The sequence below is a fragment of the Amblyomma mixtum genome, chromosome 3, assembly GCF_055824585.1.
Source record: "Amblyomma mixtum isolate Tamu chromosome 3, ASM5582458v1, whole genome shotgun sequence".
NCBI classification, from domain to species: Eukaryota; Metazoa; Arthropoda; class Arachnida; order Ixodida; family Ixodidae; genus Amblyomma; species Amblyomma mixtum.
Window position 1 is genome coordinate 193,559,600 of NC_143014.1, and position 20,940 is coordinate 193,580,539.

Consider the following 20,940-nt stretch of genomic DNA (forward strand, 5'->3'; position numbering starts at 1 on the left):
GAGACTCAGCACTTCTATAAAAACTGTTGTGGACGAATTCTGTTCCAAAAAAAGAAAAAAAAAGACAGGTGTAAATGTGCCGTACAGATAGCAAAAACGATAGAACATATCGTATGTGTTCTTGGTTTTTTTTTTTTTTCTATCTATACGGTACATCTACACCAATTTTTTTTCCTTCAAGAATGTTTTTTTTCAAGAATGAGCCGAATCGTCTAAACCAAAGTGGTAACTGTACTATGGTCTTATCGCTCCATAAAATTTCAAGGCTGTTTGGTTGGCCCAAACAAGCCACACAAGAAGTGTGCGCGCAGGAGCAGCAATATATAGATACGGGGGGACTGATGCAGATCAAAAGGAAGGAGGGTGTTTGGGGCGCACAGCAATTGAACTGTGTATAGCCGGCCAAATCTTTAGCTGGCGTGCGTGACGGCCGCGTTTTACGTGCTCCTGCAGCTCATGACGGAGCAGACTTGCGAAAATATCAAGTCTAAGCACATGCTCACTAAGCCTATGCTTAATATTGAGTTTTCGGCAAGTTTGCTTCGTCGCAAAATGCAGGAGTGCAGAAAAAGCGGCCGTCACGCACGCCAGCTAAAGATTTGGCCGGCTGTACGTTTGCCTTTGCCGCGAGGTGGTGTTCGTTAGCACGCACCGAAATTTCATTCATACACAGACCTGTTCCTGCGTCTCTTCGAACCAGGGAGACTGAAGCCGGGCGCGTGCAGCGCACAACAGCTGCGCCCGTTATAATTCTCCTTTGCCTCTACCTATGTCTGTGAGTGATCTCGCCATTCCCGCGTTACACACGGCGCAGCCACTACTAAACCTGTCGTGAGTTGGCAGCTGGTCCTCCGGAAAGCCACAGCGCTTAGCATATAACACAAAAGATATCGGCAATCGCGTTTCCTCTTTTGCGCGCAACCTCTCTCTGCGCGCTTGCGCCCGCGAGTAAGATGCGGGAATAAGTTAGCGCATCACAACTCCCTCCCACCCCTTTCATGCGCTTTCGAATGCGAATTGCGGCGCTGCCACGATCGCGACGGTGAAGCTCGCAAGTGCATGTAATCACCACCAATCACACAAGCGGTTGTTGTTCGGCGCGACTGAAAATTACTTTTAAAAACCTGGCACTTTCGCAAGCGCGCTGCAGCTATTGCAGGAGAAACGGGAAGGGGGACTTTCGCAAACAATATTCCGCGCCACTTGTTGAGCGGTGCCAAAGGAGACTTCGCTCTTATATCGGAACGCCGTCCGTCGCCTCCAATCTCCAATTCAGTTGCCTGCCTTTCACGCGGTGCGGGAAGACGAATGGGACGCGTTGCGCAAGGCATCAGGCAACTCGGCGCCGTGGCGAACGCCACTCCATTATAGTGGGCCTTCTTCGAGACCGGCGCTCTTGTAGGGTGCGACAAAGCGCCCGCTGAGCGGGTCGAGAGAGAGAGAGAGTCTTGCGAATGAAGCGTGAGCCCGTCGTTCGCCGAAGAGCCATATGTCATTGTGCTTGCACGTACGCCACGCTTCTCCGATTGCCTGATTGCGGCCGCGTGCAGTGCCCTTGCGGATGCGGCCACGGCCGGTGCCCAAGGAAGCCAAACACCTCGTTCGGTGCCAAAAGCAACGCTCGCAGGTGAGCGCACGGCGGCGATAGATCGAGGGAGGTCTGTCGCTCCTCGAAGCGTGCGCAGGTCGCCTCTTCTTGTGCGTCGGGGCCAGCCCTGTTCACTGGATGGCTGCGTCTCTGCAGCGCGTCGGGGTGACCCCTGTTTGGCGGATGCTCAACAAGAGACATGAGAAAGATACAAAAAACTGACGGGTGGTCATACGATCCGATGTGACAAATATGCGTTTTTAGAAAGTTCACGGCTCGCGAGTGTGCTGGAGAAAAAAATTGTTTCGGCCCAGTCCCATTGTTGTTGTTGTTGTTTAAGACTTTATTTGTGCGCAAATTTAAAAGGTAAAGGTGATCCAGTCGCCTGAAATGTGTGCGCGCTCAACCCGCTGGTAGCATGCAATACCTCGTTACTGGGTCGCGTGGCCGAGTTAATATGTTTTGTTTTTTTTTTTCCATAACACACTTCCCGTAAACTCTTTCGACCAACAGTATACATTTTGCGTTTACGCTGATTGCCTTCCAACTGCATCTTTGAATTTGATTTCGCCGTAGATCCTTCATTGCGCTGCTCCGCGTGCTTATGGCGGGTGTATGATTCTGGAGGGTGGGAGAAGAGTGGAGGCTGGTGGGTAGGTGGCGCTTTTAAAGGCCGGAAGCTCCACACGCCGGCGCCGTATTAGGGGAATGTTACTGCTAACGAAGTAAGAAGTCCCCTGGGATCACATTGTCTACCCACTACACATTTATTCGCACCATGTGTTGATAAATGCGTTATTCGTGAAACCGCTGCCCTCGATTACGTAGAAAAGCAGCTTTCAGATACTCGACCTTATCGGTTACATCAGCGAAACTGATAGAACGCTGCTCGACCACGGCAGTGTCGCCACCAACCAATTAATGATGTCCCAGAACGTGCCTGTAAGCCAGCTTGCGCAAGCGAGCAAGTATTGTCCACTCCAGGGAACAATATGGCATTCCAGGCCGAGCTCGGCATGACTGCCGTGGGCTGTGTTGCGACACTGGTTACAGCACATCGCTGCAACGTAAGCATGCGTGGCGCAATCGTCGCACAGAATAAGGTGTGAAACTTATCCCAATCGCTTCCACGGTGCACTTGAGGATAACAAGATCCACGTCATTCCTCGTTCTCAAGCTGAAAGCACTCGACAATTTAGGGTTGGACTGTTCACGGTGGCGTAATAACAGCTGCACTATTCGCGATAGTGCCTACAAAAGGCAATCAGCAATCACTTTACGCCGAAGTTCACGGAGTACGTACTCTACACACGCTGCATCATCCGCTAGGTTTAGGTGAATAATATGGCGCCGAACAAGCCGTCCAGCCCTTGTAAAAGGGGTCTATATACAATCTATAGACTTCTTACTGACTCTATTGACTTCCTATAGATATTGCTTTTTGTCTATTCGTAGTCTATAGACTGTCTATAGACAAAAGTCTACTAAAAGTGTACGGCCATAAATCTATAGATTGTCTATGACTGTCTATGGCATTTGTATTGTCAATAGACTGTTCTCTAGGATTTGTCTATAGACAGTCTATAGACTTTATAGACAGAAGTCTATAGACACTCTATAGACTGTCTCAAACTTTTTTTGTGAGGGAGGTTACACTCACCGGCAAAAAAAAATAAAGTATGCCTCTGCTTCGATTGCGGCTCTTTCGACAGGTCTACTTTTTCCAAGGACACCATGTTTGTTCACGCTGTTCAACAAGCCGCTGGCGGCCCCTCATGCAAGGCTTTAAGGCTCTATGGGCGTAAGCGTGTAGCATCCACTTCCCGTCGTTACCAGAACCGTCAGCCCTGCAATCTTTCACCCGTTGCTTTTGTTTAGACTTCCTCTCTGAGACAAGCCGGAACTACGCGTCGCCAAAGTCTGCTTAGCAAGGTACTAGCAATGCCTGCACGGAGAAAAGAGCCCGGCACAAATAAGTGCCCGACGCCTTTTTCCTATCTTTGCGACAGCGCGATGAACTCTTCCGGCTGTGAGGTCGCACATTTATACCACACCCGCACTTTTGATGCAACATAGTCAAGTACATTGTTGAGCTAGTTCGCGCTAAAGGGGCTAACAGATGAAGGACGCCCCTGTTTTCCTCGAGCAACAACATGCACATGGTCTGCTTGAATTAGACAGGTATCGTTTACAGTGAGGCCGCTGGTGCCTTCCGGATGGACCATGAATGCGGTGGGCGCAATCGGGAGTCAAGAGGAAGTTGGTCTTGGCTCTCCTGACGGTAACCGCATCCTATGGGGTGGTGGAGTGCACCACAGATAGCGAAAATTGATATATTCCGTATCACTATCAGGCCGAAAGTGCGTACTGACTTTCATGAAGGTTTTGTTCTGCAAGATTTATCCATGCATTAGTGTTGCGTGTTGTAAAACAAGCATTCGCGGTGGTTAATGTCTTTCCTTAGTGTGGCCGCATCTTAGTCGGCACCGCGCAGGACGACAAAGCATGCTCTGGTGCCGTTGCGCATTACGCTATTTCTCGTATGTTAGCCGCGCAGTAAGTAACCTGACATCACACTTTGCCTTTACAGTCGAGGAAAACGTTCAGCGGCTTAGCTAAGACTTGAAGCTACGTAGAGTGCCATGCGCCTTCCAGACCTGTGTGGCTGGCTGTGGAGCGCGTGAGAAAAGCCCACTTGAGAGAGAGAGCCATCGCTTCGCGCTCGCAGCTATATGGTCCATGTAGGTTCGGTGTTTACCCGCCGCGGTGGCTAAGTGTCTGTGGCGTTGGGTTGCTGAGCTCAAAGTCGCGGGTTCGGTAGCAGCCACGATAACTGCTTTTCAAAGCGAGCGAAATGCGGAAACATTCGCGTGCTACGCGAGGAACCCCACGTAATCGAAATAGAGAACCCAAGGTGGTTGAATAAAAAGCGTTCCATCAATGATCAGTGTGAAGTGGTGGAACATATGCGTTGTCCGAAGTGTATAACTAGTTACGTGTGCAGCCTGTTGTGTAGGGTACCTAAAAACGATTCAGAGACAAGCAAGCAATGGTCACACTGGCTGGGCCTACAAGCTGGGCGTATGCAAGAGAAAGGAGTACGAAGGCTTACGCGTAGGACACTGTTGCCTGTGTCGTCTGAGACATCGCCAGTGGAAACTTTGCACGGGGTCGGCTTTATTGTCGAAAACACTTTACACAACTTCCAGGTGTTTCGCATTTCATTTTCAAAACGGTTCACCCGATACTCCCCTCCTTCGGCGCGTGAGCAGATTAGTCGTGATTCCATTCATGCTTAGCGAGAGGGATAAAATGGCTTTCCTGTAATGTGCCTTCGTTGACAGGGAAAAGCCCTCAGTGTCTGTGGTTTGTGTTTTCTTCGTCATGATCATTGTGGGTGCAGGTGGGGGCTAGCAATATAAAAAAAGGAAAGCGTGAAGCAAAAACGCGCAGGAACAGCGAGGTGCGGTGCTGGCTGGCGCCCGCGACGCGCCGTGTCAGTGATCCTTCCAACCCCGTCAGGGTCTCGTTTAGCGTATGCAGAGCGCTCGCGAGAAGAAGAGGTTGTTGAAAGGAAGCAATGTTGAGGACGCGGAATGGCGATGCACTCCTCTCCATCTTCTGGAGGCTGGGCGCTTGCCCTTTGTAGCGCGTTGTCTCGCTTTCTGACCTCATTCCCTCGCGGCAGCTTTTAATTTTAGATCAGCGGCTGAGCGCGAAATAAAGAAAGCAATGTCATCACTTGGCCCATTCTACAGAACGCTTCTCGCGTGACTACGTCTTCGGTCTTTGTGCGTGAAAGAAGGAGGGAAAGAGATAAACCACGACAGCAGACAATGCCGAGGTTGCAACAGCCACTCTGCTGGCGTTGACGGTGCAAGACCGCAGTGCACCGCCGTTCAAGGAGAGAGGGGAAAACGGAAAGGGACGGTTTAACGCGCGGATACGCATGCGCCCATCGTCGCTCTGTAATCAGTGGTTCAGTGTGCGGCAAGAGTTTGGCGGTGGAGACTATCTGCGGTTAAGTAGCGCTGGCAGTGAGCCGCTCTCCGAAGAGATGGCCAGGAGGAACTGTGCGGTATGTCGTCGTCAGCTTGAGGCCACGATTCTAGAAGTCTGTAGGTTCGGTGCACTTGTACTGAGGAGTGTTACGTTTGCAAACATGCGCAAACTAGCCCGCAGACCGCGCAGAGAGACCGACTTCTGGACGCTCGACCGACCCCGCGCGCCGTGAGTGGGCACACACAATTGAGCCCGTTCGCGTTACGACGTGCGGCTGTTTATGCAAAGTTTCGGCCCCATGTTACTCTGACGGACACTGTGTGCATTGGAATGCGTCGAGGGGTGAACGCAGCGGTATCATGAGTGTTAACTGAACGGGCTGCATTGAGCACCAGCGGAAAGGGATTTGGGCCAAGCTCATCGCCGCGAATATCTCGTTATTTAGGGTGAATTCATAAGACTGACCGGATTGAAGACCTCGAGGAGAAACCGTGCATCACGTGGCTGGACGTCACGAATTCAGGCCGACCCAGTCGTGTCTGCGGATGGAAAAAGTAGAACGCTTTTTCGCTTTGGGATGTGCTGTTTTCATCCGTCGTGTGAATGCTTCCAGCACGCGGACGGTCCCCTGGCTTGGCCTAACGTCACGGATTCGTCCGCCACCTCATCCGTCGTGTGAATCCACCTTTATGTGAGACGCTTGAGTCATATGGTTTTACAGGGACTTTCTCCACCGTTAGCAGCATCGTCATCGCCGTTGGCGTAGCATGTCATAACTGAAAACCATCGTGTCCCCCTGCTGGTCAAAGGGGACATGTCCCAGGCAGGCCTGACCCACATAGTGTGCGCCGGGGAATAGTGTGCGGTGTCCAGTACTTACCACCTGTGGTCACCTAGACTGGGTGGGCCTTTAAGTTAGTGCGCTCGTGAAAATGGAGAGGGGGCTTGGGCGAGGTGGTAGTCGTTTTGTGAAGAGCGCAAAGAGGACGGGACACAACGGCAGGCATTGAGAGAAACGGGGTGCTACGTTCAACTGAAATTGATAGACTTTTTCAACCATGGCGGTGCCACACTGCTCAGATGCTGTGTGCACCTGGCGCAAGAACGATGCAAGTGGTAGCGTCAGGTGCACCCACCAGTCCAGTGAGCAATATGGCGACACCAAAGTTTGGAAGGTCTATTGAAGCACGAGTACGATATCCATACGTGCACCGTTGGCGAAAAATCTTAAATTGAGGACTGGGCAAACTCCGCAATGAAATACCAAAAACGAAAGAGCGAGGACTTGATGTATCTACCGGTGAGCAGTTGCGCGCGTGTTCAAAAACGTCAGTATCCTCGGCGATAAGAACACAAGCGGCCTGCTGAAGCAAAGCTCTTTGTCGCACTGTCTCACATCTGCATCGATAATTGTGCGCACACGTCGGTCCTTTACAGTCAAGAAGCCCGACACAGAGCAGTGAGTCAGAGTGTCCCTTGCTTTCCGATCGCATTCTTTCGCCTGTTCGTTTATCACAGAAGAAATTTGCATTTTTGGACGTGTCTACAGTTTAGCCGGTTGATACGCTGAGCACACGTTCTTGCTTTCTTTGTACTATCGTCGCATTCGTTTACTTGCCCCATGTTTATAATGTTTCTCTAACAGTGCGTACATGCACATCGTACTTGTGCTATATCGATTAACTACAGCTGGAGCTAGCGCCCCTGTGAGCGTTGCCGTCTCCCTTCAACAGCGCCCCGTCGTTTCCACGTAATCTTCTTCGCGCTGTAACTTCTTCACTGGTATACGAACACGTGTGCCTCCCTCAGTTAATGGCGGCAATGCTTAGAGAGAATGTTTTATTTCAACTGCTAGGATTGCGATCATGGACGTGCACGCTATTACCAGACCGCAACCGTCACGGCTTTGACGTGGTGTCTAGGTATCGGTAAGAAGGTGACCGCGTGTTGGGAGACCTGCCTGGCCTACAGACTCAAGGCGGGTAGGAAAGGGTTCTGAAGACAGCGATGCGACGCAGTGCTCGATTGAAGTGTGTTCGTCGCAACTAAGGCATTCGGATCTGCAAACGACATTTTGTATGAAGAGGAAGTTTAGACAGGGTTCGGCGTTATAGGTTGCGTTTTATGAATTAGGCGTCCTTACTATTTCTGTTTCCATCTGCAAACGAAAGACATCTTTGTTTGCTTTGCGTATGTATTAATTTTTTTTTTCATGAAAGCTGTACCGGAATGATTCATTAAGAAGTGAAGCCAATGCGCTGCGCCGTGACCGTAACTGCACGGGTAATAGCGATGCGTCTTCATTTCTCGCCGCCATTCATTCTAGTTGCAGGGCCCTTCGTGCAAGTGGAGCGGAGACAGCGCTTTGGGTGTCCTGTCCCATACGAAATAATGGTGCCGGATTTATCAGGAAACAGCAAAGCCTCCACACTTTATCAGGACCTGAATGAGTGCTTTTTTCCTCCGCTGTACTCCGCCAAAGCAACGAAAGGCAAAAATAAAATCGGCCATTGCCCGCGCCTCCGGGTCTGCCGCGGTTGCCACGTAACGGCATCAGCGTGCTTTCGTCAGTGCAAGGAAAATCGCGTGGAGCATCTACGCTAGCGTTAGCGCTAAGCCTCACGATGACATTTATAGCTGGCGTAGTACTGTCGACCACTTCGTCTTCATTCCTCGAATAAGGGCCGCTCACGGCAAAGTGATCCCAGACCATTGTTTTTTGAGCTATTATTCTTTCTTGCCATCCGGTCAGCAATCGCGAAAGATGCGGCCAATACTATCGTGCACGAGGCAGAGTTCTGGCGCACATGGCTGCAGAACCTTGGTTGGCTGCAGCAAAATCCGGAGAAGCGTATTTGCAAAGCTTTTACGCCCACACATTGGCGCCGATAAAAGTCTGACGAGTACGCCCCTGCGGCAGCAACTCTGCGTGCTTCGGCGGGCATTACTCCCGGTGCCACCAGCCTCAACGAGCGCCTTGGCGCAAGCAACAGAGTAGGTCGGTCTTTATTCCAAGCAATAGGAAAACAACGTATGCCGATCGATCGCACCGACAATGATGATGATGTTACTGAGGCCCGGCCCCTTATAAGGGATGACTAAGGAGTTTGACTGCAATCAAGCAGTAACTGCCAAACCGGAGGTTAGGAACTCAGCAGGAAAGCGAGGGGAGGGGGTGGGGAGAGGGGAGGAAGGACGCACGAACAGTCAGTAGGAAAGGACGTACAGAGGGAGAGAACGTGTGAAAGAAACTTAAGAGTAGCCACAGGGAGGCTATTGGTACAAAACCACAGCAAACGCTCGTTAGCTCAGATTTGAAGGGAGTGGAAAAAACGTCCGAATTATTCAAATGTCGAATTATCGAATGGCCCCCCAAAACTGCAAAAAAAAAATGTTTGCGCGAGTAAAATATACTCGATGCAAACCTGGGTGATGGCAATCTCTTTACAAAACGAAAACTAAACGACGGCGGCTATTTTTCGCAGCTTCGTCAAATGCTTTGATTTGCGCACACTATCGGGAGCGTGAAAGCACGAGTGCCTCATAATGGTAAACATGGAGGAAGGTAAGAACTCAGGAGAGGCGGTTACGTCACGTTTTTTGAAGCCGGCATCCCCCTGCGCCCTCCACCCCCTACTTGGATACCGTCTCAGCGTGCCTGCGCATGCACAACAGACAACGCAGCAGACGACGCCGCTGCGCCCAGCGTTACTATTGACTGCGCCGGCGGCCAAATACTCCCAGTAGCCCTCGCGAAAGCACGTGAGTTCCGGCACACCTTGTGGCGTGCAGATCGGATAGCGACGGCTTCCCCTGAGTTTTCCTTCCTCCATGATGGTAAAGCTCTCCGCAGCTTCTTTCAGTCAGCGACGCGGTAGAGCTGGAGCTTCTTCGCATGTGGCGTCGCCCGTGAGGGGGCTTCCGAGCACAAGCAGCGAACAGCACGTGACGAGCACGGATTTTCGGCGAGCTGGAATACCACGCTGACAGAAGTGACGCAAGCGTGCATTGGCGCCGGAGCGGCAAAACGCGTAGATAGCGACAGGACAGTTACAGCTATGCTCGGTTGACTGGCTGATATGCGCGGCCGACAGCCGCCGTCGCCGCGGTATAGCGGCGAAGCTCCGAAAACGAAACTACGCAGCGGACTCGGATTGTCGACAGGGCCTGCCGATCGTCAACACACGTGCCGATGCGCGCACGTCAGAGGGTCAACGGCGACAATTAAATATGCAGATCAGGCCTGAGGACGAATATTTGGACGATCATTTCTCGAGCAGCTCATACCTCGACCCGGCGCCACGTCAGGATCCCATCCGAATTTACCGATTCCAGTCCCAGGGCGTCCGAATAAACGAGTTTCCGACGCCATAATCTTGAGCGTTCAGTGGTACTCCGACGATAGCCCGAATTATCCGGCTTTCCGCATAAACGAGGGCCTAATTAACGTGGTTTTTCTGCTTACGTATACAAGCAGGTAGCACGGCGTCAAAAAAAAAAAGTTCGCATTTCCAGAGTGCTCCGCGGCTCCCTGTTGGTGTTAGTCATAGGCTTCTAGGCTCACTATACAAGAACTAGTTCGGAATATTGAAATCCTTGAAGTAACCAGCACTTCCAGTTGTTTTGTTTTTGTTTTTAGAACAATCGGAATTTACCCTCTGATCACCCGGAAATCCGCGCAAAAAGAGCAACCCCCAAGTCGTATACACAGATGCAAATTAATTCCCCGATCTGAGGAATTATTTTGTGGTTTTCCTTCTGAGCCGTCATCTGGTTGAGACATGCCGACCGAATAGTCCTGAAACCTAACTCAGTGGTCAGATATTGAACTTCAGCAAAAATTGCCGCATGCGTAGGTAAAATTTTACCTTCGAAACTGCGTGTACCCATCCGGCATAGCTCAAGGTTGTTTTTGGCTGTCGCGCTTCGAAACGCCGCCCGTCATCTCTTCATACCGAAATAAATGGTAAACCCGGTTTTTAACGCCAAATCATTACTTGGCTCATTGTGCGAAAACCCCGCCGTCATCAGAAACTCGTGGCCGAAACGCGACACGCAGATGATGCCATCACCCCTCCTGGAGCAATAAGGCGTTCGCGTCCCCACCGCCACCTACCTCAAAGCATGATTGAGGTGTCCACTGACCCAGGAAGCCAATCATGCGCCTTTCATTTCCTCAAAATAACAGGAGTTTAAACCTTCTGCTGGTTTTGAGAAAAGGAAAGGCGCATAACTGCCTCCATTTGCAGATGGCCGCCTCCGCCTAATTATAGCGTGATTAAGGTGTCCACTCACCCAGTGAGCCAGCTGCACTTGCCCTCGCATTTACACATCATAAGAATTGCCTAGGTGCCTCCATCATTTTGTTGCGAAAGCGTTACTAGTCCCATTACGAGAAAAGCCGGCGGCGTGTGTTGGTGTGCATACTCACAGATAGGGCAGATAATCCAAGCGATGGCAAGGAAGTACGATGAAGTCATCAAGCGGCCCTATGACGCTCACAGCAAGCCGAGCACCACAATTTCATGCAATGATTTACTTGTCGTTCGTTTTTATATACTCTTCCGACGTCAATGAGGCGCCAGTTTTTCCGGCAACATTCGTACCGAAATTGTGAACTGTTCATCTTTGCCGTACAGCGTTCCGAGAGGTGTCATGCGATTTCTCGTTGCATATAGCTTACATCTGCTAATCAATTTGGAGGCTAGCTTTCCGCAGGGATTCGAACCGACGACATATGCATCTTCGATTATATGCTTCCCCAGCCTCTTTATCCATCGAGATGTGAGACAGTTACTTCGCCATTTCCTTTCCTCAAAAACCAATTTCCCTATCAAAATTGCGATGCAACTTTTCGCTGTACTGCGTTCCGGGTGATGTCATACGTGTGTGTGTGTGTGTGGGGGGGGGGGGGGGGTTATTGCACTCAGGCACAGTAATGCCCTCGCATTCCCACACGCAAGCAGTCTTAAGTGTCTCCGCCGAATTTTTTTGTTTCACTTTGTTTACAAGGGACTTTGTTACGTAAGCGTGCGCAGTCCAGGTCGCCAAGAAGCTAAAATCATTGCTGCATATGAACGACTGCATTTCGGGCTCGTACTACGCGGTAAAAGGATGAATACCGTTCTACCTGGGTGAATAACAAATAAAACAAGCGCTAGGCTTAACAGCAGCACTAAGCACTATTCGCTCTTTACTGTCGGTTATCGGCACCCTTAACATTGCAAACTATATGCCCAACCGAAAGTATACAGTTATCCCGCGCAATCCGTCCGGAAGTCGATGCGATATGTTTTAAATAATGCACTTCTCTGATATTACCCCATTATCCCCTGTTACACGCGATAATCCCAATTATCCCCATTACTTTTTTTTTTAGATCATTGGTAAAAGGTGGTAATGAAACTGCGACTCGGGCTATTGCCTCGACTTTTGATGTGCCTGACTTCGTAAAAAGCTTCATCATTCATAAGGACCATCAGGAATGACGGGTATCTAAATGTTTCACTCCAGAGCACCGCATGCTGAAATAAAATATATGAAATGTATATTAACTTCGCCCGCGCTTTCACTGCGCACTTTCAGTGAGAGATACACAATGTCTCAACCCGTAGCCTCGCCAGCTCTTTAGAGCCAGCCATATGCCGCGAGACTAAGTTGCCAGAAAGGAACTTCTTACTACTGCCATGTTCACAAAAGCCTCTGGCAGCTGGCAACCATGACCACTTTTTAAATGGCCGCGCTTTTGTATTGCTTATTTCTATGTGTGTCTGTTTAGTACAGAGCTCAACACTGTAGGGTCAGTAAATTGAGTGTATGCTGGGCACTATAAGTCCATACATTACAACAGACAGCGCTTAAGGGCAGCCAGTTTCAATAAATTTAAGAAATTGATCGCGGTTACCAGCAGTCAGAGCGCATGCTAAAGTCGGTGATAGCACGAAGTTTCAAACTGGCTACCTAGTCCGTTGCAATATGGTGGCTTGCGATGTAAACAGCTGTAAATAGATCCCGAAGTGCCACGTTCGGAACCCCACCGTAAGTAATATCCGTACCAGTTTTTGGTTTGGTTTATGGGGTTTAACGTCCCAAAGCGGCTCAGGCTATGAGGGACGGCGTAGTGAAGGGCTCCGGAAATTTCGACCACCTGCGGTTCTTTAACGTGCACTGACATCGCACAGCACATGGGCCTCTAGATTTTCGCCTCCATCGAAATTCGACCGCCGCGGCCGGGATCGAACCCGCGTCTTTCGGGTCAGCAGCCGAGTGTCACAATCACTGAGCCACCGCGGCGGCCCGTACCAGTTTTTAGAATTCCGAAAACGCGGTTAGCCTACAGGGTGTTTCACTGTGTTTCGCCTAAGATTCTACTCAGTTTCTAAAAACAAGCTTCTCGAGTTAGAAGGGCGTTTTTTTTTCGGCATAGCATTGGCAGTGGTGTAGTACATCAGAATACAGTTAAGAAGTGCTAGCTAGCAGGCTGGTTAACTAATATTGAATAGTTAACTTTTTAACTATTACTGTTAGACTCCTTAATTATTGAGAGGCATGTAGCCCACCGTAAGTATCGTCTATATCAGTTTTCAGAATCTCGAAAACACGGTTACCCTCGGCGCTGTGGCACAACTTTTTGCCACCAAAATACATAAGCTTTCGAGAAGCTTGCCGGCAAAGCAGCCTCTGTAGTGCCCGCAGTACGTTGAAATAGCCAAAGTTTGACGGGCCACAGCGCCGAGGGTAATCGCGTTTTCGAAATTCTGAAAACTGTTATGGGTATTACTTACGTTGGGCTACACGCCTCTCAATAACTAAGGAGGCTAACGGTAGTAGTTAAAAAGTTGACTATTTTATATTAGTCAATCGGCCTGCTAGTTAGAACGTCTTAGGTGTATTCTGACGTGCTACACCGCTGACAGTGCTATGCCGGAAAAAGCGCTTTTCCAGCTCAAAAACCTATTTTTAAAAATTTTGTAAAATCTTTTGCGAAACATCTTGTATACACACGCACACACACCTGGGCAGGTTGCCCATGAACCGTTGGCAGCCTACCACAAAGCATGCTTCTGATAAAAAAAAAACAAAGAACAAACAAAGGCTAAATTCAGGAAATGGCCACTATAAGTGCTAGCGCACTGAATAAGAAAGGTGACGTACAACGGTGAGTATATGATCTTCCAGGACAATATGGTACTGTGCTCTCTTCCGGCTTAACACAAGGTGGAGTCATGGCTACCCCTATCTTTCTCTCTTCCTCCATGTGCGGACCGTTTTCGTTGCCCCCCATTACCCCCTTGATGTGAGTCGCGGTGATTATAAACCATGAGCCCCGGCGGTACGGAAAATAACGCAAGAAAAATACTGTGGCGACTGTCTTTCTTCGCTGATGTTGCCAGCGCACACCGGAACGTTTCATAGACGTAGGAGATATTAAAAACTTCCCCATTAGGCGTAAACGAACCCTGAAAAGTAAGATATATTGCTGAGTGAGTTGAGTTGAGTTGTTGTACGCTACAGGTTGGATTAGTCTTGCTTATTCTGCCGGCAATTGCTCCACCGTAGCGTCACTTGTATGTTAATAATGTCCTAAAACCGGTCAGATCTGCCCCGCTATGCACGCAGTCACTTATAATAGTACATATATTCCACTCCCGCAGTCACCACCTATGCATACATTCACTCAAAGCAGATCATAATCCACTCCACAAGTCCCCCTCTACACACACATTCAGTCACAGTAGAGCAGCCGCTACCTCGACGTCATCCGTGCAAAGATCGGCAACTCCTGAGAAACATGTGGGCTTTTCCTTCTTATGTAAAGCGCGGCACTTCCTGCAGGAAATGACTTTATGCTGTGCTGATGTTTTTATGGGCTACATGGGAGGAAGACGAAGACGTTGTTCGACCTACTGTCGCCTCAGCTCTGGTTGTTTACCTAATTTTGCCTATTTTACCTAGTGTTATTTGAATATTCGAGAACGGCTGCATCTGCAAGGCGGTACTGTCCCTGTGGGAAGAGTACGGCTGCTCCGGCGCCGGCATCTCTAAAGGGACCACGCCAGAATAAGGAGGATATATTTGCTCTCTCGGAATTTGCTTCAGCTCTCAGCGGCTGAAGTCGCGAGGTCTCGATCGCAGCGGCGTCCGCATCTCGCACAGCTACGAGAGGAGGCGCGCACTCTGAACATCAATACGCCTATATAAAAGCGAAGGGTCCAGCTGGCGCGAGCCTGCTCGTGACACGCCGTGATAGGCGGGCGCGTGCACACTGTAAAAAGAAAGGAGTAAAGAGGGACTAAGCCGTCCTCTAGCGCACTCTCTTGTGTAAGGGAGTGCGATACGGAGGACGGCTTACTCCCAGATGCTATGGGAATGTCGGCGATAGCAGAACTTGCTTCTGGACACGGGACGACTCTGACGCCCCAAGCTGTCGTTAAACTTCCCGTTATGCTGCAGTCATGCATCTCTAGGTGTTACGTATTTGCCCATGAAACGAAAGGCGCGTGTGTAGATAGGTCTTGAAAATCGTTCTACCCTGCTACCCTTTTACTATAAGGGGAGCAGTTCGCAGAAGCGGGCTGCCAGTTCTTCAGCGCCGCGGATGCCTTATTTTTTCTACCTCTTTTTGCTGCTCTCGCCGGATTACGATAGCGGCAGTTTGTAATCTACCAATGTGCGAACTGTAAGCGAGCGAGGGGGCAACGCACGGGCATTTTCACACATGTTCATCTTTCCTCGTCCCGCTTTGTTTAAAACAAAGTTTCAAGCGAAGCCCCTTTATTGCTTGCATTCGCAGAATTTTCGAAATTAGATCATTTATATTTTATTCATTCCCGTGTGCAGATTGCAAGGAAGAGTCAACCTGAGAGCAAGGCATGAAATAATGGGTGATGACTGCAGCAGTCAAGAAAAGGGAAAAAAAAAAGAGAGCACGATAGGGGCGTTTTGCAGCATGCGTATGCTTCCTTTTTCTGCAGATGATAGGAAAGAAATCAGCGCTACAAAATGCAAAAAAGTTTACACATGAACAGACAAAGAAGCAAGATGGGGCAATCACTACCACGGTCATTTCTCATTTTTTTAAGCCCGCCGTGGTGGCTTAGTGGCTATGGCGTTCGGCTGCTGATGCCAAGTCGCGGGGTCGAATCCTGCCCACGGCGACCGCAGTTCGATGGAGTACACAACCGGGTGCTGTGCGATGTCAGTGCACGTCTCAAGGAACTCCAAGTGGTCGAAATTAATCCCACTACGCTCTCTCTGTGCAGCTTCGTGACGTTAAACCCCACATGCCAGACCGTCCTCCTTTATTATCTTTTCTCGCGGCTAGATCGCGACTCCTATGCAAGAGACGCCCGTAGAGTTTCGGTTCAGGTTTGGTACATATACCGTAAACATTTATCGCGGGGATTCTGTTCCATCCCCCTGGACAGAGGTAATGTTTGCCCAAATCCTATTCCAGCTCGATTCTCTTGGCCCATCGTCATTGGCTCAAACGGTGTCGCGCATCTACGGGTTCTGCCGGTAGGTGCGCGGAGCACGTGATCATCTCTATCGTTTACGTCATCAGCCCAGTGCAGAAACGAGGCCCCTCCCACTGGACTCCGATTATCCCTGCCACAGCCGCGGCCATCCTATTTATTCTTAGAATACCTGCAGCGGCACTCGGGCATTAAACCGGGGGGAATAGAACTTCATACAGCTCCGCAGTGTTGCGGCAAACCATATCTTCTGGTAACACGTTCCAGTGGCTAATGGTAGGCGAAAAAAAAAAGAAATCAGTACGTAAACAAATCTACTCGGCAGTAGTATGGTCGAACCTTCAATTTGTGATCATTTCATTCCAGCAAATTTCGTAATCCCAACTCTTCGCTTGACTCTTTATAGCCCCCTGCCATACGTTCTGCTTCTCTTGGAAGCCACTCCGCTGCCCTGGTACGAAAAAAGAATCGTTACGCTGTCTCCGCATTACATGGGCGGCCTGCCGCTGCGTGCTGCTCGTCGTGCATGTGTTGGTTCGGCGTTTGCCTTCGGTGGCCGACAGCCGTCTAATGTTGCATGCTCGGTGGTAACCCGCTGTGAGCTGCCGCTGCCAGCAAAGTCTCGTGATTGGTCCGGACTGCAACCAATTGCCCGAAGGCGTGTCGGTAGCCTTCCCTTCCACAGTGACGAAATCGCATTTTTCTTTGTTCGACGCTCTGGGGGAAAAGGAGGAGAGAGACGGGCGGAAGGGAGAGAAGCTGGAGTCAAAACCGCGCAATGGCGCCTCTCGGAGCAGAGCGGGACTCGAAGTCTCCACCGAACAGATTCCGCGGCGCGCCGGTCATGCTTGCATTCAAGTTGCTCCGCTTGCTGCGGGTAAGCTCCGTTTCTTACACTCTTATTTTTGCTAGTGTTTATTGTCCATCGAGGCCAAAGACTGCTGACCGTCCTGGCGCCTTTTTTTCGCTCTGCATGCGTCCAAAGAACCTCTAAACTAACAAAAATAAAAACGTAGTCAAGGCTTGCACCCCAAGAAATCTTTTTCAAGGTGCATTTCGAGGCCTACATAGCGAGGCTTGCTATAGCAGACCCTATAGCAGGCCTTATCTATGACTTTGCTCAATGGATGCGATAACACACTATGTTTCATTTTCTTTTTTTCTTTTGTGTTATCAATTCGAACACACGCCGGGAACTCCTTAGGATGTGTACTGCGTCTGACGTGAACTATTTCGCCGTTTAAACTTTAAATTAGTTGCGCAAGCCCTGTGGGCCATAAAGAACATATGGAAGCCTACCAATCGGGGAATACAGTTGTGACTGCAGCCTCAAAAAGAATACCCCACAGAGGGAGACGCATTCGACTGTACCTTTCGCCCGCAGCGTTTTGTCAACTGTACCTTTCGCCCGCAGCGTTTTGTCGCATAGAAGCCCTACGAAAGCGTTGTTTCCTGACCGTTCAAGGCCGTCGGCTGTACAGCGTCAAACAAGATACTCCACGCTTGACTGGGCGATTCCCAGCCAACCGAGAGTCTTTGCGGCCTGATGCTGTGGTGGCATACAGACACAATTCGCGTGGGTCCATTCTTAGGGTGGGCACTCCTACCGGGTATTATTGGCGTTCGGAAAATTAAAGGGCTCTGCAACTCTCTATTTAAAATATCCGTGCTATTGAGACGAAATAGAATTTAAAAAAAGAAACTCTTGAAAGCGACGCTTGTGAAAGCCGCCAGATTTCAGTGACCTCCCGCGCTCCTTCTGATGTCCCACGTAATGTGCACGCGTGGATCGACGGTCCAAAAACCTCAATACGCTGCTCAACGTTTGATTGATCGCTTCGCACAAAGAGGCTTGTGAATTAAGAAACCTCATTCGGAGTTACTGACGATGTTCTGCTCTTTATAAAGCTCTTCTACTTCGTTTCATTTACGAGGTGTTCAAAGCGAGCGCGTGCCGTGCGATGTTAGCGAAGGCTAAAGAAACCCAGGTGATCGAAATTAATCCCGAGCCCTCTACTACGGCGTCCTCTATAGCCCACGTTCTCTTTCGGACGTAGAACCACACACACCACACCATTCCATACCACACCACCATCGCGTCAGCCGTGTTATGGCTATGGTTACCACAGAGGAGCCAGAATGGGCGCTTTTTTGGACACATGCGTGACGCTTGCGTTGCAGTTTGCTTTGCACTCTCCCTGCGTGCGCACAGCAGTTCTCTGAGCAACGTGGCGACGCACAGGCAGCGTTTTTCGCAAAGGTCTCCAGCCGGCGTCACGCGGAAGCTCCGTCTAGAGTCGCTGTCCGGCTCGTCAAAGCTCCGCAGTTTCGTCGCTCGCGTCTTTCGAGATGACTCGCCGCCCTGGCTCGTGACGTGCGCATTCTTACGCCGGGGTGTCCGCGGAATGGCCGAGGACGAGTGGCTTGTATGCACACACACCGAACGCGGCACCAGTGACCGAGGAAACGCAGTTCGCGTGGCCGACCTCGGAGGTCGACCTTGCGAGGGGGCGTATATCCGGCGGCGGTGTCGCGCTCTCCCCGCGGCCGAGACAAGGAGAGGGGACCCGAAAATGAGCGCTTCGGAAAGCAAACAAGTTGCGTCCGATTGCGAAGCGTTCGTCCAGATATTGTGCGCGCTGCACAGAGCCTTGCGTGCATGTATCTGACGCACATATGCGGAGGCCACCTCGCGTGCTCTTACTACGCTCACGATTGGAGGCGCGATGAAAGTATCTATCCAGACCGAATTGCACTTCAACGCAATCTTGGGCTTCGTTATTATGTTCCTAATCGTGAGCTTCCAGCTTTCTGTGGCATCCTTTTTTCTACTCCAACGCTTCGTTTTCGCTACACACCAAGTGATCGATCATCACATAAGTTGCGAATTGATTTGACCGTTAAAACTCGCGTGTGTTGATGGAGGCACGCGACATGAAAGGCGTGTCGCTGAGGCGCTGGCTTCAGAAGCCAAAGGAGGCGATGTCGTATATCGGCGGTCCCATGGAGTGACGCTAGTCTCCCATCAAGTGGATTAAGTACGGACGCGCACGGACGTACTTCAGGGGTTCTTGGGATCCTATGATGCTATGCGTAGCAAAATTACTTTTGAAAAGTAATTGAATCATATTACTAATTACCTCAAAAAACTCGCAAAATGTAATTAAATAACATTACCAATTACTGTTCACAAAAAGCAGTTGCATTACATTACAATTACTTTCGAAAAGTAAAGCAATTACTTCTAAATTACTTTTCGGTTTTCTTGCATACGAAAACTGCAGTGACCGCAATTCTTACAAGCATTTCTTAATCTACTGCACTCCTCAGGAACTCGGCTTCGCAGTGAACGTCAAAAATCTTGCTTCGCTTCGGAGAAAGTGTCGTTGGGCATGCCGAATAGCCTCTCAGATGACGCAGGTGAGGACAACCTTGTGTTGCACCTAAAAGCTTTTTCAGCTTGGGTAGCACTGGGGTGTCGCGAAATCGTCGACTTCGCTTCATCTGGCGGTGAAGTTATTCGTACTGATGCGTCGTGAAGTCGCGCCCTGTTGATATCGAAGAATTCGTCGTTCGCGTCACTTGCGAGTGCTGCAGCGAACTGTTGTTCTCTGTGGCGTCTCTACAGTCAAGCGGCAAGCGGTGCGGTGGCCTGGCACGTAACTAGTCGATAACAGCAAAATCCGGAAATGGCTGTTCCACTGAACTGTGCGCCTCGCCGTTCAACTCAGTCAGTCACAGTAGCTCTCTCCCCCTCCAAAAAAAAAAAAAATGTGATCCGCCAAATTTCCTCGCAAAACGCGGCATGCATATTCTTTGGCCTTCGCACCAAACTCCATCCAAGCTAAATATTCCCAGCCTCCTCTCCCCATAGATCTCGCCATTAAAAACGTGGAACATGCAAACAAAACAAAAATGACAGAATTACGTTCAAACACGCGTCCCTTTCACTGCTCTCAAGAAGGAAGAGAGCAGCGGACCCAACGCCTTCGAAGCTGCCCGGAGCTGTCTGCGCCTCCTGAAGCCTCTGAAGGAGGTCCTTTATTGGTTCAGCGGTACTAAGATGTCCATTTCGGCAGCTTCCGATCGGAGATTTCGCCCCATGCGTGCTTCTGCCTGCATTCTGCTTGTCACAGCGAGCACCGCTGTGTCCTTAGCAGACGTAGCCATGGCAGCCTCTGTGCGCGAGCTCCTGACTCGTCTGGGAACTCCAAAGTGTGCCATCCGCCCTTTCTGGATGGCCTTGCGTCTTGCTGTATGGGGAATGCTCGTGATACGTCACCGGACACCAGCGGTCTCCTTGGCGACCTACTACTCTGGTCAAGGGATTGCCTCCTGTCATGCCCGATGTCGAGGTTCCCAACCTGGCATACGAGCGACGAAGTCTCTGCAGAAAAGAGCAGTTGTCCACTTTCATCAAATTAATTTCTGGAGTAATTACTTTCGCTGCTAAATTACTCTTGCAAAATAATTCATTACTCTACTAAATTACTAGACCAGAAAAGTAATTCACTGCGTTGCGAAAATACGACGCTTTTGAAAGTAACATTGAACAAAGAGTCAGTGCTCGCGACGAGTTGCCGTTCTACGAGCACCCCCCCCCCCCCCCCCCCCCCTCCCAGAAAAGGTTTCGGGCATTTCTGATGCGAGAAAGGTATCGCTCTCATTTACTTTATGTAGTATTTAGGACTGTACTAAAATTTTAGGAAGGAAGGACATCTCTGTGAAAAAGACAAAAGAAATGAATGAGCTTTGACCTTTTTTTGGCATAAGTCATACGAACTAACATGATGCGATTGCATTTATCTCCGCTTGATGGAATTGCACTCACGACGAAATTCTACGAAACCGAGTCCAAGGAGACGAAAAACGGCA

At 49.9% G+C, this 20,940-nt stretch overlaps 1 protein-coding gene across 6 annotated transcripts in view; it reads left to right on the top strand.

Moving 5' to 3' along the window:
- The window catches only part of raw (NDT-like domain-containing protein raw), a 255,811-nt gene that overhangs the window by 154,390 nt on the left and 80,481 nt on the right, over nt 1-20,940 (top strand). For 3 of the 6 annotated variants that reach the window (XM_089582324.1, XM_089582323.1, XM_089582325.1), the window contains exon 1: nt 16,820-16,942. The exons of the other annotated variants lie outside the window; for them this stretch is intronic. In XM_089582324.1, the coding sequence (XP_089438450.1) occupies nt 16,844-16,942 (99 nt within the window). In that variant the 5' untranslated portion in view covers nt 16,820-16,843. Of the gene's footprint in view, nt 1-16,819; nt 16,943-20,940 lie in introns of those variants that run through there. 6 annotated transcript variants of the gene reach the window in all.